The sequence below is a fragment of the Adelges cooleyi genome, unplaced genomic scaffold, assembly GCF_023614345.1.
Source record: "Adelges cooleyi isolate 19-005CV unplaced genomic scaffold, UGA_ACOO_1.1 ACOO_flye_CR_arks_rails_tigmint_CR_PRNA_30, whole genome shotgun sequence".
Lineage (NCBI taxonomy): Eukaryota > Metazoa > Arthropoda > Insecta > Hemiptera > Adelgidae > Adelges > Adelges cooleyi.
The window spans coordinates 10,321,038-10,346,011 of NW_026095971.1; the positions used below are offsets into that span (position 1 = coordinate 10,321,038).

The 24,974-nt window shown below is 31.0% G+C and overlaps 2 protein-coding genes across 3 annotated transcripts; one reads left to right on the forward strand and one right to left on the reverse strand.

The window, feature by feature from the left end:
- The first annotated feature begins 8,182 nt into the window (after nucleotides 1–8,182).
- LOC126838614 (protein obstructor-E) lies at nucleotides 8,183–18,182 on the forward strand. 2 transcript variants are annotated; one of them, XM_050573162.1, is made up of 5 exons: nucleotides 8,183–8,390; nucleotides 12,346–12,558; nucleotides 12,714–12,902; nucleotides 12,979–13,192; nucleotides 17,991–18,182. In XM_050573162.1, exons 1-5 carry the CDS (start codon nucleotides 8,348–8,350, stop codon nucleotides 18,049–18,051), a joined length of 720 nt encoding a protein of 239 aa, XP_050429119.1. In that variant the 5' UTR covers nucleotides 8,183–8,347; the 3' UTR covers nucleotides 18,052–18,182. The 2 variants fall into 2 exon arrangements, with proteins under 2 accessions (XP_050429119.1, XP_050429118.1); XM_050573161.1 differs by lacking the exon at nucleotides 17,991–18,182 and adding an exon at nucleotides 15,544–16,344.
- A 15-nt stretch (nucleotides 18,183–18,197) lies between these two features.
- On the reverse strand, nucleotides 18,198–24,776 carry LOC126838612 (dual specificity mitogen-activated protein kinase kinase 7-like). Its single transcript, XM_050573159.1, has 10 exons — nucleotides 24,431–24,776; nucleotides 24,193–24,344; nucleotides 24,007–24,120; nucleotides 23,668–23,895; nucleotides 23,420–23,599; nucleotides 23,128–23,342; nucleotides 21,801–21,935; nucleotides 21,635–21,736; nucleotides 21,403–21,573; nucleotides 18,198–19,528 (listed from the first exon to the last, which is right to left on the reverse strand). The coding sequence occupies exons 1-10, from the start codon at nucleotides 24,567–24,569 to the stop codon at nucleotides 19,084–19,086; spliced, it is 1,881 nt and encodes a 626-aa protein (XP_050429116.1). The 5' UTR covers nucleotides 24,570–24,776; the 3' UTR covers nucleotides 18,198–19,083.
- Nucleotides 24,777–24,974: the final 198 nt, after the last annotated feature.

A 24,974-nucleotide genomic window follows, 5' to 3' on the forward strand; every position in this document is an offset into this window, starting at 1 on the left:
TCTACCGAACAGGTACGAAGTGTTCTTATGATAATCAGCTGAACTCAAGGTCAATAATACAATACTTTAATCGCAAATGCTTCCGCTCCAATATAAGATAACAGTTATACCTGTGTAGGTATTACAGGTGGTGTAGTGTGTACACTGTACTTTAAACGTCATATTTTAGTACCTATTGAGTTTAGTACCTAAACGAAATAGTTATTTAAATTTTAATAATACTACACGAGAGTCGAATAACGCGTCCATATCGTTTTGTTATCTCTGTGCTCACTGTTGGTCTATTTCCATAATACCTTTACAGCTATAATACCTAATACTGATAAATCGTTAAAAATGGTATAATAATTAATGTATAAAATGAATCAATGTGCAATACTAGCAACGAACTGCATTTGAACCTATAACCAAACTTAAATAGATTAGGTGCTAATACAATACAATTATTTTAAGATAAATTATATGATGATATAAATAAAACTGACTTTTTTTTAAATATTAAAAATATTTTTAGTTATTACAAAAATGTGATAAACTATATATTCGTATATAAAATATTAGGCGTAACTAGGATTCATAATTATGAAAAAATTTAAAGCCTAGCATTATATATATTTGTTTTATAAGTAATTTGTTTAACCCAATAGAAAGGGATTTATTTTTTAATTTAACATTGAACACCCCCAGCGCCCTTTAGGCCTATCATTGAAAGCGAACCGTAGTAATATTTTTTTAGTTAGACAGATCCATATAACTGTTCTGTATTATGTCTCCTGGCAGAGTACTCAATATATCAACAGGTTGAATTTTTAATAAAATATAAACAAATTGCATAATCATAATAAAAAGAACTTAAGAACCTGTTCTGGCCCCTGCTTGTAAGTAAAAAAACGATTTAGATTTAAAAAATATTAATCAACATGCAGAGAAAATTAAATAAAAATATTATACATAATATCGCACTAAAAATTACAAGAAGTAATATTGGGTTTAACGAAAATATAATTTTAAAATTATTAGTTTTAAATTTTTTACTGGAACTGTAGTACACATATTAAATATGAATAGTCTTCTAAACAAGAGTTAGTACATCATCAAGGACAACAACATACATGTTGACCTTTTGTAAAATAAATGTAAACACTAACCTACTATATAAATTCAAATTTGTGTTTGAAAACAAAACTTATACACATAAATCGTCATATAGATGCAGTATATTATTTATGTATTCTTTCGTATACTTCTATAAACAACATGACGTATAGTCAGAACAAAATAAAATATTTATAATAATTAACAATTTAATTTTTTATCAATTCTATATCTAATATTCCTATTCTCTATACCTTATAATTAACGAGCATGATGTTACTTACAGGGTGATCTATTTATTTTTGAGAAAATTCATGTTTATATTATTTTACAATATTATAAAATTATTAAACATTTAACTTTTTTTCAAGAGCTCTTTCTACTTTTGAAACTTAAAAGGTAACATAAATATTAACATTTTAAATCAAGAATAATTTACTGAAAATGTCAAGTTATCAGTTGAATAATTATATTTTTTAAATTATTAACGTTTAACATTTTATACGGGAGGCGGGTGGAAGAGCGAAGTGTAGTATTATTGTGCATTATGCATGCATTACTCACTCTCTCCACCTCCAGTCAAAAATTTTACCAAATTATTCTTAAAGTAATTATTTTTGATATGTTATGTTGAATAGTATAAACAAATATTTTCAAAAAAAAACTATAAAATGTAAATTATTATTATTATAGAAAATGAGTGTGTTGCGTTAATAGTTCACCAAATGAGAGGCGAAAATGGATAAGGGACCGACAATCCAAATCGCAGGAGAGGCCAAATCATCGATCAGGGTCGGAAACATATTTAAGAAAAAAAATGTATGTTTTTGGTATAAGGACCTTTATTAAATTGTCTACATTTCAATATTTTAAAGAGTTTTTTTTCCAAAAAACATATTCCTATATTACCCAACAGTCGACACGTATTTGTCGTTCTAATTAATTTGTAAATCGTTTTGTCCGTATTATTAAGAACATTCTTAACGTATAGTTATTTAACAATTAATAGTTACAGTAAAATGTTTAAAAAAAATTCGACCTCCATTTAAGTACTACAAATGCCTAATGTCTATGTTGTCATCAAATGTCAATATGTCATTCACTTTCACATTCCGAAGCATTGATCAGTCTTCATACAAATGACCGAGTTATTTTAGATAAAAACTACAATACTCGTTTTATAAGTATATTTTACTTATAAGGAAATAATTATTTCTTAAATAGGTTATGGCCCACACAAAAAGTAGGTATTCAAATATAATTTAAGTCCTAAATCCGCCCTCACGCAGTGCCAACATATTCATTTTTAAAAACTATAATTTTATCAAATTTGTATTTGAAAAATGAACGTACGTGTACTTTTTTACATCATCGTCGACAAATATTGTCGTAACCATTACTGTTTTTATTTTATAATGAAATATAATTCTTACGAATATGGGTATCATGAAAACGAGTTTTGAATATTAAATAATAACTGTGATGGAAACCCGTCGGCCGTCCCTATTCTGATATTAAAGTGCAATAAAGTAATTGATACGGTAGCTATATAATATACTTGCTGCAACTAAGATACACTAAAGCAACTCAATATACCTAGATACAGTTTTATTTATACAATTTGTAATTCAATTGTTCTTTCGTTATTATAGTAATTGCAGTGGCGCAGCGTATACAGTCAATATTTCACTTTCGTTGAACATAATATGAAACATCTCCTTGGTGAGTAATTAATGTTACTACCATTAAAAGTATTGAACACAATTTTCAACTAGAATTCTTTCACCTTTAGGAAATAGGTATATAAGCTTCAATGTGAAATTTACAAACTATAGATAGGATCTTAAACATGTATACATCAACTATACATAGGATCTCAAATATTCAATATGCAATTTATAACGTAATTGATATTACAATGTAATCCACTATATTTATTGTATAACTGATGAATTTAATACGTAAACACTAATTAGCATTTTAACAACACATACTTCCATACACCAGAACTCAACCATAATAACATTAGATTTATAACAAATTATTTAACGACTTTAATAAATTATCACACTATCATTATAACGTATTTAAAAATTGTTATACTGTTTAAAATATTCGTGCATTGCCTACCTACTTAATCAATTAATTTATTGTAGTGTATTAATTTAAAACGCTTAACGTAAATTACTGCGAGTTATGAAATATTAATTTATTCTGTTATTATAATAGCGAAATTAATAATATATTATTTTCATTAACTATTGGTTCATATTTGGTATGTATTTTTCTTAAGATATACGTTAATTATTTATCACAGTCGTTGCTCGCAGCTGCGCCTTAAGATTGCTACAATTACGTCTCTTCTTTTTAAAGTACAAGGCCAAACTTGTTCCTGGTATGTAATATTGCGACCATCGAGCTACAAAATAGTTTTACGTTTTAACAAATTTCGTCTGGAGTGAGAGGCTGAGGCTACGAGTACCGATAAATATGGTAATTACCTTAATTATATAACACTTTAAAAATATCCATTGACTCGTGTCGAATAATCGCCTGTAGTAATATCACGTTTGTAGGTAGATATACTCGTAGGTTAAATAATAAAATATACAAGTAAAATTATAATCAAACAGAAATATGTGCCGAAAACCATTTACCTATTGAAGTGGATGTCCCAGAAAAAAATATTATATTAATTGCTGTATAAATACTTCCTGTATACAGTAATCTGATTTTTCCCTCTCTAGAATTAAAACCGATACCGCGTTTCTAAATAGTTACGGGTCACACGTAACCTGGAATAAACCAGTTTTATTTAATTCCATTAAAATATTATGCCATTGAAATACTACAAGTGGTCACCTACATAAAGATAATATTCAATCAGTAACAACAAAAGTGTAGAAGAGTAATTCAAACTAACGGTTTGCGCATAACACAAATCCCCCCACCCTTCTTAATCAATTAATTTTACGAATTACAACATCCACCTGCATACAGAGCAGTGTGCACTATGAGAATTTACAATCACCAATGCTTCCCGTTTATTAGCCAAGTATTATTAAAAATGTATTGTTTTATACATTTTATGCGTTATTGTTTAACCGTTATTTTTCTATCGCTATAAGAATTTTGAGATGACATGCCATAATGAGAATTGACACGTAACTATTACGACTTTTGAGTGATATTACTTGACGATTTCGAGTAGAGCTCGAAGATAATATAACGAACGACTTTATGCACCTTTACCGATTAGTTTAAAATACCATTTTTTTTATACTTGACTTCCTTTTTTTGTTTACCTACTGAAAAAACAAAATTTGAATTTTAGCGCACTAAAATTTTACAAGGTTGTCGTAGTTAATTTGCAAAACCACCATTTTTGCGATAATGTTTAATGACTTAATTTAAACTAGTTTATACTAAACTTACATTTTTAAGAAAAAGTTTACAGTTAAACATGGTCTTAAAAGTTTGGCCACTTTAATATTAAGTACACATGTACCTACCTATACAAGTACTACGAAAAAATAATTATTGTGTCCTTAATGCGGTTATCCGTTAATGTGATTTTTAAAGAATGTTATTACTTATTAGTTATTACCAAGCATTCAGCGTAGTGTCACTGAACGATTGATAAATAACTAATAGGGAAGTACAGTGTTTTGATTGATACTTACTCAAAACAAATGAAATATTACTATTAAGCTACCAGTTATACAGCAGCTTTATTATACATAACTGGTCGTTTGGTTAATCGTCGTATGACCGGCTGTGATAGGTATTAAGAATTTGACGTAGAAAGTTTTTTAGGATATCATTGGACGGGTATCCGGTTAAAATTCAAAGATGAAACCATAACAATTATAAACAGAATCACACCCAGATCATTGTTGGTGTGTAGATGATGACCTTCCATGGATCAAGCCTATCTGTCGAATGCTACAAAAAAATCAGATACATTTTACAGGCACATTAATCATAAGTACTTAATATATATATATATATGACGTTTGTGGTCCCAAAATTCAAATGCATATGTTACCAGTAAAGTACTCTGCTACCAGATCGATCACTTTCACTATTTATGCTTTCACCAGCCGCTGAACGCTACACCTCTAGCAACAGAAATTCCCCTATGATAATTTTATCACTTCCTTGTGGTCTTTCACGTGGTATACCGAATAATATAATTCACCATATCACAAATATAAAAGAGAAGGAGAAGACAATAAGGAGGACTTAGCTACTCTAAATTTACACCAAACCTTCGTTTGAACAGGCGAAAACCTATTCGAGCAAAATAAACCTTAGTGCATAGTTCAGCATAGATTTTGTCCATATTCATTTACACTAAAAGAAAAATATAATAAATCCAAGTGAATATTCTATTTCCTAATTTGTTATTTAACCTATTCTCAATATTCTCGTCGATAATCGCTCTTTATGTCACTGCCGTGCGGTAACGTCGGTTGCCTTTGCGATAAGCTGCTTTTGCAAATATTGACTTTTAATTAATAAACACAAATTATCAGAAAAGTAAAATGAAGATTTTAGTTTTTCATATTACATAAAACTAAGTATATTAAATAAGACTACTCGTATGTAGAAAGAATCATCAATACAATTTATTCATAATTTACTAAGAAACGTAGCATAAGGTTGTACTTGTGATATAAACTATAATTCCCACTTTTGGCATGCACATAAATCGATAAGCTTTTAATGCACTTCAGAAATATCGTTGTCAATTGACCAGTGAAAAACTATTAGCTATCGGGTTTAATTGAGTGTATTATACAATATATTATTACTTAGATTATTTAAAAAAGTTGTATATACCTACCTATTTATATATTTTACCATTGTGTATACATATACAGCACTGAACTCAATATATGGAACGCGTATTTCCTATAGTTGGCTGCTTATGAAAATGTCCCCGGGTAGAAGGCTACCATTTTCTGTACTTTTATTGTTTTTTCTATGATTTATCATATATATATATATATATACACAGATATATATAATAAACTAGATTGCTAACTAGCGATAAGAATTGAAGCCGACGGTTCGCCATTCTGGTGGGATTTATGTGTGTTATCAATGCATATATATATATATATCTGTATACAATATTATATCAATATTATACACATATGTGATTGTTATAAACATATATTATTCTCGCGTGATAAGGTTCTAATTCCCACCGAAATGACGGAAAGTGGCTGCTTCAATCTTCTCTATTGGTGGCATGTACAGTTGGCAATCTAGTTTATTATATATATCTATGTATATATATGACGGTGTTATCACAGAATAGATAAAATTATCATCACCTAACCTAACATTTTAAGACATATCATGGAAAAATGACGTATAGTTTTACTTTCTATAAAAATGTACACAAAATGGCTGCCTCCTAGGTGGGGTCATTTTTCAATCTGAATACGCGTTCTATATATTGAGTTCAGTGATATACAGTAATATATATACTTAAGTACTATAGCATAGTTTAAATTGAATATATTCTGAGACTGCTTTTAATGTACTATCTATACTTAGGGATATTACCCAAGGTTAAATTGGGGTATAGAATAATTACATAAGTTATAATAACGAGGTGTATTTATTCAGCTGCATAAATTATTATATGTATACATCAGCTATTATGAACTGTTTCCCTTTTCGTTGTTATCAGTTTTGGCCAAAAAAGGTGTCGCCCGTTTGAACCATGATCAGTGTTGCTTACTGAAACACTTTGTTTTATTAATATGATGATGTAGAGGGTTGCACTCTCAGGCAGAGGCGTATTTCCCAATCGACAGAGTAGGCAGCTTCTTAGAGCCCTAGAATTCAGGGGGCGGCAATTTTGGAGTGCTTTTTTATATATTTCATTAAAATTTACAAAATTCATTATTTTTTTTTGTTTTTTTAACACCCAAATGAATCACTCTACTTTTAAAATTACTTTGCTATACACTCCTGTTAATATGTGTACTTTGTTTTGATTAAAAAAATATTACTGTTCTCACCTAAAATGGAACTGTAAATTAAATGGTAAGCTAATATTTTAGAGAGGTTATTATAATAAGGGTGACAAATTAATAGTGTCTATAGCCGTAAAAGAGCGAAATCCGCCTCTACCATCAGATCATTTTTTATTTATTTATGTCTATTGGTTGCATAATTTATTCATTATAGAAATGGAGCAATTTAATGGTTTTATAAAAGTAACAAAATTCATTAATCATTACTTTGTATCATCGTTATAGTTAGTTATTACTTGTTAGTCATTGACGCGTATTAATTTTCAAAACACCACCAATTAACGTTACACTGAGTGTTTCCACGATGACACCGTATACATGCATCTATTGGCGCTACTATAGCGGAATCAAGGATGCCGATTTCGGACCGTTCAGCCTTGTACGAATTATATATCTACTAATTTTGGGCAACGTTTAAATGTATTAAAAAAAAAAAAAGAAAACTGTACACAGCCAATGTTCAGGTGAATACATCATCGTTATTCTACTCGGCGAACTACAGCTCGAGGACGGATGATCACAACTCGTTCCCTGACTTCTTCGTCGATTATGAAAAATATATATATAATAATAATAATCAATAATAGTAGTGACAATAATAATAAAATAATAGTAATAATAGTATTAATAATAATAATAAAATGTCTTTTGTTAAACCGTCAAGGACGCGGCGAAAACGCCCCATTCAACGACACCCTGCCGACAGCCTACCGTCTGCTCTATATTGTTATTTTTGGTACGCGCTTTTTCGAAATCCTTTAGAACGCTATGCATACGTGTATAACTGTATAGTTTTACAGATATTGTGTACAGAATCGTGAGCATGGGCACAGTAGTGCAGTCTGGCGTAAAGCTTTCGGTTTGATTGGGCGTAGTCCAGATCGAAAAAAATCACGTATGACAATACGATTAGTGTGGATATGTGCGTGTGTATTTTTTTCATTTTGGATTTCAAACATCACACGACTGGAATACTCAAGTGGGGCTGAGGCCGCTTGGGTAGGACGTGTATATAAAACAAGAAGCAAGCACCGGCCGCTCACCAGTGCCGATCAAAATATCATCATTATCGCCGCGAAAGTGAATTCGATTATTGTACACATCGAGATTGAATTCAAAATTAACGTTTTTTTTTAGTGTTTGAGTATATAATATCTATAACACTTTCAGTGTACAAGTAATTACAAATTAGAAAAATGATTTATCTAATCGCTTCGATTTTCCTGCTCACATACCAAGGTAAACAATTCTAAATCAATTCGTGTATGATTGTAAATATACACTCTGTATCTGCTAATACAATTTGTTTTGGATAAAATTTAAACTTATGTAAAGTAAATGTAATACCTAGTAAATGTAAACGGACGATTTACTTACCAATTAAAAATATATTATAATATTTATCGTTTTTTGTTGTTATAAATCTGGGGACTGTTTCTTTTATTACTTCTTTAATTTAATATAGTCTAGTACATTTTAGCGTATATATTAAACATATTCGTAATGCCATACAGGTATTATATTATATTATTACCATAGTTTAATAGGAATGACGATATACCCACGTCTATAGTAAATACCTAAGAAAATCAAATTTAATGATACAATATAAGTATCTTTCCGTCGGTACGATCGAGTTTATAATTTCAGTTTATGTAACGGCTTGTCACTTGTCGTTATATTTCCGTTGTCCAAAAAACTGCTCTGTATGTTACATCATAGACGCGTAAATATAATATGTGTAGTGTTTGGTAGAGCAATAATGTAGGATTGTTATCGCGGGAAGCGAAAAAAAATTGTCCGGCTCTATTGTGACCGCTCGGCACGTCCTTATGTCCTGTATTCACTATACCGCGTTAAGAAAAGTGAAATTTCATTCGGCCGGGTAGGTTCTATAAGGAAATTCGTTTTTAAGACAAATTGGTTTTTCACTCGACGTCTAGCTAAAACGCACGTAAATTTTAATGTACAAGCATAACTTAATATTAGGGTAAACGATTACGTTGTAGCTCATCTCCCGGTGCCAAATCGCGTAAGCTGGTTGTACGCATCCATTCTATGGTCTTTATATATACAATATAATAAACACTACTTAATCAACAACATTGCAATCTATAATTCCACGGCAATAACGCCAGTAAACCCAAACCGCAGACGCGCTAGTTTCTTCGGAGTACCCGTTCACAACGCTATGAACATATTATTATAAACGGGAGAGATATGCCATTAGGTGTAAAAGAAAGAGAAAAAGAGAATCTGAGAATGAGCCCCACAGGGTGTGGCCAACGAGAGTGAAAATATATAAATAAATTAAATAGCCCACACGGTAACAACATAATACAACAATAATTAGGCACCCATATAACCTTCGAGTTAGAAAGAAACATCTGGAATAGTATTTATGCTGTGCTAAGTGCGTAGTAGGTACCATATGCGTGTGCAGCGTGGACCCGATTTGCGAACCGGAAGACATTGATTGTCGATTACGTAACAGTTGGAGGTGACTTTATAAGTCAGACGTAATGCCGAGCCCTTTTTTCACCTCTCCCCGAGCGTGTTTATATCGTATGTAATATAATATATAATAACTGCGGCAGCGACGGCCACTCACCTCAGCCGGCGGCGACGACCGCCGACGATTCGTGATCTCGTATAGGTGCCACGAAATGAATAATGGATTTCTTTGGCCAGCGAGAACCAAATGAATTTCATCCATGACGATCCCGTAAAACGTGACCAACCCCTACGACCCAAGGCTTTCCGGCAACGTTTTTTTCACACACTTGAATACAGGTACATATTATTATACCCTGACGGCTGACGATGACGAACAGGAACGTTTTGATAACGCGCGGGCGGTAATAACGTTTATTATTATTTTATATATTTTACCTACTTAACGCCAAAGAATGCGGTGTAACGAGATTGTTTCGCACCCATATAACCTATAATAAAACGAGTTCGCTTTCTACCGTCATCGCCCGGTAATGTCGATTGGGCTTGGTCGCCAGTCCGGTTTTTTTTAATAGTTCTCTGTGCTTTGTCCATCCGTCAACGCCAAACGTTGTGGTCATTTTAATATGATCGAACCAACAAGACGCTACACCATACCGAGATTAGAGCAACGGCGGTGGTCGTTACGTAATAGCTTCGATGTAAGTGTATGCACAACACTGATATGTACGTACAGCTGATGACACGCACGCACGGGATGACGGTGACGACCGGTTGCGACACAGAGAAATTACATTTTATTTTATAATATAATAATATGATATTAAACTATTATATTTTATTTTATTATTACACCGGTCCGTCTCAGAAACTTAATGGCTATACAAACATATCTATATGGACGACTATCTAATTAATTATTATTATCGCGATTTCGGTTCAAGATTCGACCTTTTTGGGTGTTACGCGCGTGTTTTACATGCAAACCGATCAGCAATAAAATAACATTATATACTATATTATTACTAATAACATAACAGCGATGACAAGTTTGAACCATCGCGATCGTAGCTGTCGGTGACCTGGTCATAGCCGACCCATTACAGGTTTCCCTCGCGTAACACCCGCCGGTGGCTGTTTTGAAAACAAAATTGTAATGCGTCTTAACGCATACCGTACGAGGACACTTTTATTTTTATCTCTCTAGACGATGACCCGATTTTGACTAGGATAAACACGGTCGTTAGATGTCGCCTACTATATAGCTCAATTTTAACCCGATCGCACACGACCCGTTAACATTACCCGTTCAATCGACGGCATTTACATTTTAGAATGTCGACAACCCGTGACAATTAATTCTATTAAAATTGGTTAATTATTTTAATTATTTAGAAAACAGTCCTCATCTTACCTGGTTAACAAACAAATTATTCGCAATAGTCAATACATCGAATACTCATTTAAATAACTGTTCGGGTATGTTTGGTGAGACAGCATCTAGCATACCTTACCAAGTGCATAAATTCGCCTTAAACTTTGGAGTAGGTACTTAAGGAATGAATTATTTTTATTTGGATACCAAATACCGATCACATTTAACATGTTGTTATAAATAAACTATTCAATGAAAATCAATATAAATTGTATATGTTGTTTATAAGTATATTTTATTATCTTTATTCTTTAATAATATATAGGTAAATTGGAATAGGGGAAAATTAAACATTATAACGGCTAAGGCCTCTAATTAAATTAGAGATTTATAATTAGAGACTAGAGAGAGTAGTCGAGGAGTTGTAGAGGAGGTTATAAATAAGTAAAAATGTATGAAGTGAATAAAAAAACGATTGGTATAAATATATGGAGAAAAAATTCGACTAGTCGCCGTATTTATATGGGATGAAACGGATGAGAAGAAATTTTAAAAGTAATAATGTTTTATAGAGAAATCAAAAAAAATCTCGCCTTTTGCACTAGTAAAAGAATAATTGTACGCACTATGTACAAAAATTCACAAATATCTGTAGCAGATGATATACATTTGTGCTCAGTTGATCTAGCAGTATCACGTCCTCGGTGTGGCCTACAACAGTATTGTATGTAAATAAAAAACAATAATATGTTATATTTATTATATTATATAATAGACAATATTAACTGTAAACTATTACATTTGAAGTAACCTAACTGTAGGATTTGCGCCTATGCTCATCCTAAATACTACTCGAATATGGGTGTTTGCCTTTTGATCACAACTAATCTTATGTGGGTGATCAGCGCTGATCAATGATTTCAATTTTTACTTGGTGTAAAATCTCGTTGTACCTACTAGTGTACATATAGATCTTGTGTATTGTTACATAGTTGGATTATTACGTAGCAAAAAAAAGCTGCAGTATTATATACCAGCAAATGTATTACCACGAGCGACTAAAGGTCATAAATATAAAAATCTATAGATAACCACACAGCGTACCCACCCGCCGGCGGGGGACGCAGCAATGATCTCAGTACAATTATATTACAATAATAATACAACAATAATAATAATTACACAACGCAACCGCCGCTATCACATGATGTATACAAGTGTATCCATATATGTATTATTATGAATACCGTTGCATAAGATAATCGGCATGCACAATGGGGCACTCCAAGGTCCTGGGAAAATAAAATTGACCGATTCTAACAATATAGTAATAATAATAATATAACAATGTCCTTTTCGTTGTAGTTCACGGCCAGAGGGAAGAGTTCAAGTGTCCGGACGAGTACGGGTTTTACCCGCACACCACATCATGCGACAAGTACTGGAAGTGCGACAACAACGTTGCCGAGCTGAAGACTTGCGGCAACGGATTGGCGTTCGACGACACCGACCCCAAATACTTGAAAGAGAACTGCGACTACTTGCACAACGTGGACTGTGGTGCCCGAACGCAATTGGGTATGTTAATATACAATACAGAAAAGTAGTTTACACGGTCTCCTCCTGGTCGTTGCGCGACTACTGGGATGTGTATACACTATACCTACTCTAATAATTGTGTCTATCTGCACGATTTTTTTCACTGAAGTTTTTTTTTTAATATGCATAAATAGAACCGGCCATCAGCACGCCCCACTGTCCCAGACTGTACGGAATCTTCCCAGATGACGTCAAGTGCGATACCTTCTGGAACTGTTGGGGAGGCGAAGCCAGTAGGTACCAGTGTTCTCCTGGATTAGCTTACGATCGCGAATCCAGGGTGTGCATGTGGGCTGACCAAGTGCCCGAGTGCAAGGTCGAAGGTATAAATTCTTTGATTTTTTTTATATTGAATTTCCATGGGACATTTTAAAATCGTTTTTATGTTCTCCTGCATAGAAGTGGCTAACGGTTTCAACTGTCCCGCCGCTGGTGAAGTCGTAGCTTCTATCGGGTCGTTTAGCAGACACGCGCATCCAGACGACTGCAGGAAGTACTACATCTGTCTTGAAGGTACACCTAGAGAATACGGATGTCCCATCGGTACGGTGTTTAAAATTGGTGACGCCGACGGCAGCGGAAATTGTGAGAACCCGGAGGACGTGCCCGGATGGTAAGCATGGATTATCAATTTACGCTGGATTTACGACAATATTTTGTTCTTTTTCTAATTCCTAATACTTCATGAATAGCATTTTAATTATACGCTATAACAACGAAAATTCTATTAATAACGCTCACCATATACATTGCATGTTTACAAATTTAAAATACTATAATATATTTATTATATAGTCCATTTTACAAAGGGACAGGGAAGGTGAACATGGCCTCGCATATTTTACATACACGTGCTGAACAATAGGTTTTAAACATATTTTTTTCCTAACAATAAACTTCTACCATAATATTACACAACAGGCACTTTTAACCAAAATCACTATCTCTTTTAAAAACACAATAATATAATCCGGTTAAAACTATCGAAACGGAACGTTACATACACGAAAGTGGCGTTTATTATTTTACGAAAGCGGTTTTATTTTTATAATTTCTAATAAAATTGTGGATGTACTATAATTATATTATATTATATATAAATAACTATAATAATTACTAATTAGACACTATAATTGAAGTGTAAAAACGTTTAGGCGGCGAGTCACGGGCTGATTGTTTAGACGATTGAAAAGAGAGAAAGGAACAGAAAATAGCCTCAAAACATTCCCAAGCATAACTAATGATATATACTGATTTTATAGTGTTTACTCAAATAATTAGAACTGTAATACAAAAAAAAAATAAATTAAAACCACAACAGTGAAAGTGCTTTTAAGAAAAGATTACATAGGTATATCATGTAGGTTATGGTATAAATGTTTAGTTAATAATAATAATAATATATTATGGTATATTTTTTTTGGCAATGAATTAAAATGTGTTTAAGCTGAAACACTTTCGGCAAATTAAAATTAATCATTATGACAATTTGACAGCTACGTTAAAATTTTTCATTTTAATTATTTTTATGCTTTTATTGTACACATCAATACTTACAAATATATTGTTTGAAAGGCTAAAAGCTCTACCGAATAAATTATGTAAAACGATTTTAAGTAAAAAAGAAAACTAGATTTTGCGTTAAAAAAATACAATTTGATAAGATCTATATGAATATAAGAAAAATATTCGTAAATCGATGGAATAATTAACTACTAAAATTGTGAAGCTCTTAATAAAATTATTGCTTTTAAATTATTTCAATTTCATAGTTAGAGTGAGGTTGACAGACTGGTTCTGGAACAGTGGCGTAACTAAAGACTAAAACGCTCAGGGGTAAGACATTTTTTTGGGCCCTATATTACATGTTAACGTGTATAGTAAACCGTATAAAACTCCCTAAAAAAGAATGCGCTCAGGGGCAGCCGCCCCCTGCACCCACGGTAGCTATGCCACTGGCCTGGAAGTTGACTATTTGTAACTAAACGGTGCAAGTATTACTTCAAAATGTACTAAAGAGATTATCAATAATATTAATTCGTTTCTATGCTTTTAATGACTTGATGATAATTTATTACAAACTAAAATTATTTAAAAGCATTATGAAATTTCAATTGCAACATTCGGTTGTAGTTTTATATCGCTTAATCTTTAACTTCTCTTCTGTAAACATTAATGTAGATATATAATATCAGTGGTGTATTATTAGGGACTAGGAAGTGATCAGGATTCAGGGTGATATCTATATCATTCACCCCCCCTAGAGAATTTATTTTTATAAATATATTATCAGTAATTAATTTGTTAAATAGAAAAATATTCTCGTCAACGTAGAAGTTTTGACGAGATGTCAGAAAAACAAAAAAAAACAATGCATAAAAATATTAAGAGCATTATATCTTTAATTAATAACCAAAAATATAGCAACGTAGTAAATGTTTATGTATTTTTTTTAACCTAGTTAGCATTTCATTTTATATACAAACTTAAAAATTGATACAAAATGCATTTTTTCCATTGAAATTTGAAAACAACGAATAATGTAGATTAACTGTTGCCAGTGTATGTTTTAAAATAAAGCAAGATTACCTTTTTATGGTCCGGCCATATGGGCAATATTTACAAAAGGAAACCAGGGGGGAATATCCTTTTTGCATATCATCCCCCAGAAGGAAATTGTAAACACGCCACAGTAGAATATATTAATAGACATTTTTGTTTTATTGGTCTCGTTTCGCTTATTCGATATTTACAAATCAAATTGTGTTGTAAACTATATACTATAATTAAAGCATTAACCTAAGAGCTCATAAGACAGTACAACCTACTACATTAAGGTATACTGCTATATTTCTAGGCATATGAATACATTATTATAAATTACACGTAATAATAATATATTGTATTGTATAATAATATTATAAAACAAGTGACCATGAAAAAAAACCCTAAAACTATGTGCAGTGAGGATTACTACGGAGACTTGGATCTGAAGGCGATTAGAAAGAGCGAGTTGTTATCTGGACTAGAAAACACCAAGCCTAAGACGTCCGAACCAGCAGCGCCTAAGGCTCCCAAATCTCAGCCACAAAGGGCCACTCAACAACCAAGGCCACAACAGCAGGCCGCTCAACAACAACAACAACAACAACAAAGGCCACAACCGGCCATTCCACAGGGATCCAAAGACTACGAAGATGCCTGAACATTACCTACCGCGCGTAGCCCGGTCACTACACAAGACTAATAACAAACTTTAAAGAAGTTTTTTTTTAATTATATTTTGTATTTTCTTAAATTTAAATTGAGTGAGCACTGGGATATATTAATGGGATTATTTAACGTTCCCAGCATACGTATAATGTTAGACTAATCTTCGTTTAACATTGCATAATTATTAGTGCTCACACAATTTAATCCATTTTATTATTATTATTATTATTTTTATTTGTTTCCTCTTTTTTCTTTTTAATAATTATATGGCAATCGATGTGCCTGTCAAATATCCACAGCTATAATTTCCAATTTATATAAATTATTCCATATTCAATTTTTGCTTTTACATGTTATACGATGAGTTGTTTATTACGTTGAATTTTTTTGTTTCCCATTCAAGCGCAAAATCAAAAAGAAAAAATTCTTAGGTGTTCATTTTTTAAATATTATAACTACTTCCTAGTTTTTGTTGTATCTATGATAAACTAAACCGTCCGTCCATAATTAATAGTTGGTATATTACTATACCTATAGTTATTTTGTGTAAATGAGAATTAATTTTTTAAAAATAAAATGTATGTACAAATACTTATTCTATAATAATTTTATATGTACCTATCTTTATAATAATTATGTTTTTAAGATTATGAAAATAATAATTATTAATTAGATTAAATCAGTTGTTATAGTTATTTGTCCATACTTTTTAACGCCTTACTTTTACACTTACCTACACTTAATTTCCTACGTCAAAAGTGGTAGGTAGTTTAAAAAACATACATTGATTTCATCTTTTGCAAGCAAATTAACTCTTGTCCATTGTTTTTGGTAACAATCAAATCAAATGGTCGAGTTTTATATATATATATATATTTCTAAATGTGTCTTTAATTTATTAAATCTGCCTATATTCGATGCAAGGTAAAACATATAGGTAGGTAGATACTTATTAAGTTACAACAAGTAAATACTTGTTTTACTCATTTTTTCTAAAGTATAAAATACACATACAAATTTGATGATTGTACTATATAGGTAATTGAAATACGCCATAACCCATATATAGGTACATGTATAGTACATAATTAATGCTAAAGCACAATACAGCAATAATAAAAAACTATAAAATAAACAAAGCTAAAGATATAGTTACCTAATATCCATCAATCCTAATCCTAATAAAACATATGTATTACTTTGTACTAGAGCTGGAACTTGGAATTAAACTTCTAATTTGGAATTTTAAAACTTCGAAATATTACCATTCTAATTATTCGTTTTTTTAAATTTTAAAACATATTATAATATGATGTATTTGTGTTTCAGTATTAATCATGAGTTTGTAGATCATGGGGGGAAGGCCGGAGGGTGTTCTGGATTAATTCTTAAAAAGGCACATTTTAGTAGTCTTAAATTTTAATTTATAAGTTAGAATAATTAAAATACTCCCACCCTTACTCTGTTATCTATTTGTCACAAACCAAATTTTACATAACTAAGACATCTTTACTTAAAATATGAAGTAAATTAAACGAATGATTTTTTTTAAAACAAATTCTATTTATTATTTAAACCGTATGCGGCGAGTAGTCTAGTGTACTACTATGTTAAATTATTATAAATTTGATTGTTTTGGAGGACATCATTTAATATTTATACTGCGTAATTCGTAAAAATTGTATTTTAAGCATTTTAAACAATAAATTTGTATTAAAAAAATTAATATCCATTTTAACCAAATACAACTTAATAAATAAAGAAATAGTATCGACATCTTCATTAGAAACTAGCATACATCGTAGTGTTAAACCTAGAAGAAAAAATATTATTGTGAGCGAATCTGATAATAATTTTCACTTTATGGTTGCGGAATTAAAAAAAATATATGCATGAAATAATTGAGCACACAGCATGTACACCAAAAATTTTAAAAGAGAATATTATTAACAAATTTAGTTCTACTGTATTCGTATAATTTATAAAATAAATAATGTTTTATTGTTTTTTATTTACAATAATTTGTACCGAGTACTGACAGCACATAGCTTTCATAACTTTAACTTACAACTAAAACATATTAAAATTGTATAATAGCTGATAATTTTTTAACTCAATAATTTTTACTAATTTTACAAATTAATTTAGGTTCTCTCAATTAATGAATTTTAGATTTTAATATGTATTTTAAATTATAGTGAAGATTACTATGGAGATATAGATTTAAAAGCACTAAGAAAACTGGGATACAGGCGATGATTAAGCGTCAAGGACTTGTTATTCAGATTCTGTACCAAAGATTTATACAAGAGAAATAGACACCAGTTGTACAGTTGTAAAAGTTTAAATGACTTACCAAATATGAATAAAATAGATTTATTTAAATATTATATTTTGTTATTTGTTATAAGTTTTGATCGGATAACATAAATACACAAATATCAAGTACAAAATATTATTTTAAAACAATAATATTGATGACTAGAATGTATAAGTTGTATATGATTACAATATATTCATCTATATACATTTACAAAGAAATATTACAAGCTTATTTCAACTATAAAAATGTTACATTATAAGCAAAAGGAAATATTTCAAAAAATCACAGTAGGATACAATATTATGAATAATAATCTGAGATGTGTCGGTGTGACACCATGACTAGTCACAAAAAAAAAATTATAATATAATAATAACTTGAGCAAACAATGAAAAACAGAACACAAATATTTTGTTATAAAAAAATGTAAGTAGCAGAACAAATAATGATAGTACATTTTGATTTTTACTCTCGTAAAATATATTTTGTTCAAAACAATAAGACATTTAAATCTAGGGAAAAATTGAAATAAACTATTATGAACTTCAATAACTTCTTACTTTCTTAATAATAAGATTTAGTAAGGCAATAAACCTGTAGTATTACCAGTTATAGACAAAAAAGGAACTGGTTACCAGTTAAATTATTCTTTCTTTTTAATGACAAACATTATCATATGGTATAACTTACGTTTTGTCACAGTTTTTTTGTTTCAAGCTGATACCGAACAACTATAAACGTATATAATTATGAAATTTGCATAGAATAAAAAAAAAAAATTATCTATGACAAATAGTTTTTCTTCTGTCTTACGATTATAATTTTACCATTGCTTTGTATAATTTATTATATAAATTGTCTTTTTAATTGCGAAAATAAACTCCAAAGAATTCAAAAATGTTATATTATGTTGTTTACTCGTTGTTTTTAAGGACAGGTTCTTTACGCCTCTGCCCACACAGTAACTGTCATATGTCATTAAACTGACAAACAACACGTCGTCTTGGTTGAGGCGTATACCTATGATCTTTTTCTGCTAATTTTGGCTGACCAAATAGCCGTTGTTGGTAAAATGTATGCAAAGGAGATGATCCACTTTCAGACAAACGACGAGGTGGTGGCGTTGGTGGTACTGGAGACACATATCTTCTGGACAAAGCAGGGGAAGCATCAAATGTTTTACGTGTTGGAGCTGGAGAAGATGGGCACATCTCACGTCTTGTCATTAAAGGGGATGCAGTTGCAGACAGGCCTTGATTTCGAGGTGGAGGACTAGGTGGGGTTTTGCTCCAAGGAGCATATTTGAGGTAGGCTGATATTAGACTCTTTCTTGGACTTGGTTTTGGTGAATCTGGGGGATTTGATTCTTTAGGAATATTACGTTCAAAACGACTAGGAGACACTGAAGATGATCTAAAAATGGAAATAAAAATTGTATAATTAATAACTTTGAGTATTTTACACCAAATCTAAATTATTTGGCTTACTGAATTTTGACATTTTTTTTGCTTTCAGTATTCAACTAAAGAAGCTATACAAATTTAAAAAAAAGGAGAGATAAAGGGTTGATTGAGGTATTTAATTTAGTTAAAAAATGTAAAAATATTATTTTTTTAGTAATCTTTTATTTACTCTTTTGACCCAATTTCATCAATTTTATTTTAATTTAAACCCTTATCTCAAATATACTTTTCTACAAGCTATCTCAGTTAGTAGTTGTGTTGGGGGAGAGACTACACCGATGCACTAGACGACTTCAAGGGGCACATTATTTTTTAATTACTCCATATTTATAGTATTTAAATTAAAAGGATGCCACATCACATTAACTATCTCAATGTAACTAACTGGCATCATAGCAAAATTACGTTACTTATAAATTGTGGCATTTAGGTCGACATTAGAGTTTAAACCACGGCTGTAGAAAACAGTTAAGTGGTAACTGGTTGCATACCGAGCTATGAAAAAGCGGCCACAAGAGTTTTTTCAATAAGTATGAAAAAGTGAGTGACTGCTAGCGCTCCTTGTGGATAAATCATGAAACTTTTATCTTTCACTGAATATCCTGTAAATTGTGGATCTTTCACTAATAAACCGGCTGTTAGTGTTATCATAAACGCAACTGAATATAACAAGGATCATCAGGGAAAAATAATAAGTTCCATCATTTATCCACGAGGTACGCTGGCAGTCACTCGCTTTTTCATATGTTTAGAAAAAACTCTTGTAGCCGCCGCGCCGATCAAACTTTGCGAAGTATAAGCAGATATGCGACCATTTATCTACAGCCGTAGTTTAAACATAAACAACAAAATTTAAAGAGGAGAATATTTTCGAGGCCATCACGATTCTTTTTCTCTAAAACATTGTTTAACAAAAAAGTTCCATTTATTTAAAAAATACAAAACTAACAAGAATGTAACTTTTTTATTTAAAAATATAAGCATAAATTTATAATTTACCTACTAAATATTATATATTATTTTGCTATTATAATTGAGGTGGAGTGGCCAAGTGGGTAAGGCGGCAGTGTGATAACGCTCACTGTTGCCGGTTTGACACACGGTCACGGGTGCTCTGTTTGCCGGGCGAGCAATCGTCCGGTAAAAAGAAACCGCCATTCCCCTTTCTGGCGACGGACTGACGACCCGTCCCGGATAGCGAATTTGTCAAGAAACAATCTTTTGATGGCAGCGATTACTCGTTAAGCTACATGATGATGATGATGCTATTATAGTTAATTAAGGAAACCATTTCATTACCAATACTAATTCTACCCGTAAAAAATGTGACATTTGAATGTTATTGTGTTTTAATTATGATTTGTGAATAATCTGTTGAACATTAAGATTCGACTATTGGAAAATTCATAATAAAAACAATACCTTCTCCGATCCATAAAGAGATAGGTTCAGTAGTTTTAGAAATATCATGGATCTAGACACAAGAGAAGGAAAAAAAAAGCTGCAGAACACATAACTTTCACAAAATCGAACTGAACAACAAAGATTACTGAACTATTAGATCTATAGATATAATGTATCTATGATCAGATCAGTCTCCATACTAACAAAAATAAAATGATAATTTCTTATTAAGGTCAAAAAGTATAAGGTATGTTCAACTGATAACAGCAAAAATATTTGTTTTTCCTTCAATTTTTTAATTGAACACATATAACAAAACAATATCTTTCAACCCCAAATTACAGCAAAAGCCATTATAAAATAATACCAAAAGCGAGAAAAATGTTTTTGTAAATAAATATTAAATATGTCATATTATACCTAGAATGGTGTTGATTTTGTTGATGATAAAATCTCTGCAACAATAATGGGCTAGTATTAACAGAATTATTGCCATTTGTTAGTTGTTTGTAAGGGGACAGCAAAACTGAAGGCGGTACCTCAGTACTTGGAAAACGTTTTATTGGTCTAGGAGAGTCAAGTACCACATTTCTATAAATCAGACGATTATAAATTAATTTAGCACTAGAAATTTGTTTATATTTTAACTAACCCATTAATTTTGTTTTTGTCTATTAAACTCAATTGTGGAAGTTGGTGGTCAGACATCTTGTGGACACTGGTAGGAACGTCTTCTATAATAGATTTCATTGATCTAAAAATAAGCATGAAATATTTTTAGATTAAAATTAATATGATAGATATCATTTGAGTCATACTTTGGTGTGCTGCTTTGTTTTATTGCTTCAGCATACCACTCAGCAACATTTACAGACTTATCAACATACCGCAGTAGAAAAGGGTGTTCCAATAGCTGTTTGTACTTTGGTCGTACTTTATAGTCTTTGATTAAGCTGTAATTAAAATGTAAATTACTCAGAAAAGTTTACTACAAATACAACTACACGAGATTTAAAAATACGTTTTTATAAAAATTATTTCACAAAATAAATTTCCTTATTTCAGTCAGTTAACCAATTATAATATTCAAAGCAAAAAGTAACTCATTACTCTGATATAAAGTTGTCAAAAAAAGAAAATTTCACCAATACTTATATGAGTTTATATTTATTTTTTTCATGGTAAATTTAAATAAATATACAAAGGATCAATTTAATATAAGACACTAGGAAAATAATTGCAATTTTGTAGTTCTGTTTTGAAAATATTTTGTTATCTTTCAAACACTCACTTAGGCAGCACTACACTGCCTTTTTTAAGAAAAATGTGACATCTTATAGTCAGCTCGGTGGGACTATTGGGTATTTTTTAATTATAAAAAGTACAATACAAAAATTGAAAAATTTTTCCACACAAGATTGATTGATAACTGTACAAATGAAACAAACGAGCAATGATGTAACTTTCATACTCAAGAGTGCTTAAAGGTTAGTTTATATCCTGTTATTTTCAATTTTTTTTTTAATTTAACATCAATGTAATCTCTTCAATTAGGACTCAAAATGTTTTATAGATTTGGCTGTTTTTGGGGGTTTTTACAGCTGGTTACTGATCTAACGCATACTCCAAGAAGGCTTACATTAAATTAGTCGTCCGGTAATATTGACAATGCGCGAGTGATTTTTTTTCTTTGAAAAAAAAGGTCAGAAGTAGTTACTTTTCAAAAGGCTCTGTATTAAACTTTTATAGAACTATTAATAACTCTTTTAATTTCAGTCATAAATATGCTATTTTATTATGAAACATAAAGTATGTATCACGTATGTATCAATGGTTGTCTTACTCCATTTGCCATAAATTTACTTATTCCCTTTTACTAGTGCACCGTTGATATATCTGCATAATTTTCATTTATATGAACACAGTTAGGGCTCATACTTATGGACACATAAACAAATTTATTGAGTATTTAAATATATGACTAAACCTATAAGTATGTAGGGCTTGTATGAGAGGTGGTTTACTTTATCTGTATTGTAATGTACAGAAATTGATACAGATACCTCTAGTACCAAGTTTAACACTTTATTCACATGTTTAAACATTTTTATCATTTTACTCTAATAAAATGTACATAAAACTTACCAACTAGACACAAAATTACGAAACTCAACAGTAAAATATTGATCATGAGGAAGTGATGGAGGATCATCATTCAGAACTCTACTTAACACTTCAAAATCACATTTGCAGTCACGATAAGGAAATACACCAGTAGCCAGTTCAACTAATGTTATACCTAAACTCCAAATATCAGCTCGTATATCATAATCCAATTGCCTTGGTTCAATTCTTTCAGGCTAGAGTTAGTAAAATAATGTCAATGATATAAAATTAAAACAAAGTAATATTTTGAAATATTGTTGTTAATACATACAGCCATATAAGCAGCACACCCAGCATTTTTAGTACGTGCCTTTGAATCAACTAATCTACCTGATATACCAAAGTCGCACAACTTTACATCTCCTTTTTCATCTAGTAAAATGTTTGACGGCTTAACATCTCTGTGAATAACGTCATGAGACTCTTTCAAATAACTTAATGCTTTCACAGTCTAAAGAAGTGTATGAACAATGATAAGATAAAATTTTAATTTTAGATCAATGTAAAATGTATACTTACATTCAGAGCAACTTTTCCAAGCACATCTTCAGGAATTGGAGCCTTAAGTTTTTTTAATAAGCGATCAAAACAAGTGGCCATTAATTCCATGCAAATACATACATCAGATTCGGTTATAAAGGCCCCTAAACATTTGACAATGTATGGACAGTCATGTGATTTTAATACAACTTCAAGATCAGTAGTGATCCGTTTATTTTCTTCACTATTTCCAGATCTCCTCATTTGCTATATTAAGTTAATGACTAATTATAAAATATGTCTTGATAACACTAACTTAGACATTTTATTTCTTTATCTGATTTAATAGAAATCATAAAAATATATAAAGAAGCATACTTTGACTGCAATTTCTGTGTTGCTTGGTTTATGTAACATCCTTACTACATGACCACATGTACCACTTCCTAGCTCTCCAAGATGCTCTAAATCTTTTAATTCAGTTTTATATTTCTAAAATACATAAAATAAATTACAAACTTTAAAATCTAAAATGCAGATAGGTATAGTTTAATTTTTCTATACAATTTCATTAATTGTGAGTAGTCCGCTCATTTTCATGATTTGTTTCATTTTAACTTCAACTTCAGTAGTGTCTTCAACCCTTGGTTGCATCAGTACACTCACTGGTAAATCAATGTGCTTTCGAGTACGAGTTGGTGTACCCATATCACCAACTAAAAGCAAATATCAAGGTCATAGGGGTGTTATTCTCTTCTTACTACAAAAGAAATGCTCAATGACTATTTAGTATTTTACTTACGCTGTTTGGGTCGTCGTCCAGAACCCTGTCTAGGGCTAGAGAGTGAGGGAAACATATTATTTTCTTCAACAGATTCGTTCTCCGCCTTCAATCGAGCTTGTAGGTTCAAAATTTTATTCTCTAGAAACGAAGTGGTCATTTTTGATGCATTAATATCAATTTTTATAAAGTGTCCCGTTTTAATAATTAAAACTGCCGTCAATTTTGAATTCGTATGAATTCATTATACGACTTGTGATTATTTTTACACACTGCTTTCTGGAAAATTTATTATTTCATATAGGTATTAACTATTATACACTGCAGTACCTACAATAACTAATAAGTATTACTTATTATGATTATATTTATTATTTTCATTGGCAGGAAAATTCATCAATGTATTCTTATCATGAATTACAATTCTTGCTAACTTCTATCAGTAGGACCAAGTATACATTTTTTAAAAATCGATAATATTTCAGAATACCCAACTTTAAAACTGCTGTAATATTCCGATTATGATAATACACGTACACTATTGATAACATCCGAATAACAATGA

Coding starts and splice junctions, on each gene's coding strand:
- LOC126838614 (XM_050573161.1), top strand. CDS start 8,348: ATGATTTATCTAATCGCTTCGATTTTCCTGCTCACATACCAAG. Junction 12,559..12,713: donor TGGTGCCCGAACGCAATTGG/GTATGTTAATAT, acceptor ATGCATAAATAG/AACCGGCCATCAGCACGCCC. Junction 12,903..12,978: donor GCCCGAGTGCAAGGTCGAAG/GTATAAATTCTT, acceptor TCTCCTGCATAG/AAGTGGCTAACGGTTTCAAC.
- LOC126838612 (XM_050573159.1), bottom strand. CDS start 24,569: ATGACCACTTCGTTTCTAGAGAATAAAATTTTGAACCTACAAGCTCGA. Junction 24,121..24,192: donor TACTCACAATTAATGAAATT/GTATAGAAAAAT, acceptor TATGTATTTTAG/AAATATAAAACTGAATTAAA. Junction 23,343..23,419: donor GGTGTGCTGCTTATATGGCT/GTATGTATTAAC, acceptor TACTAACTCTAG/CCTGAAAGAATTGAACCAAG.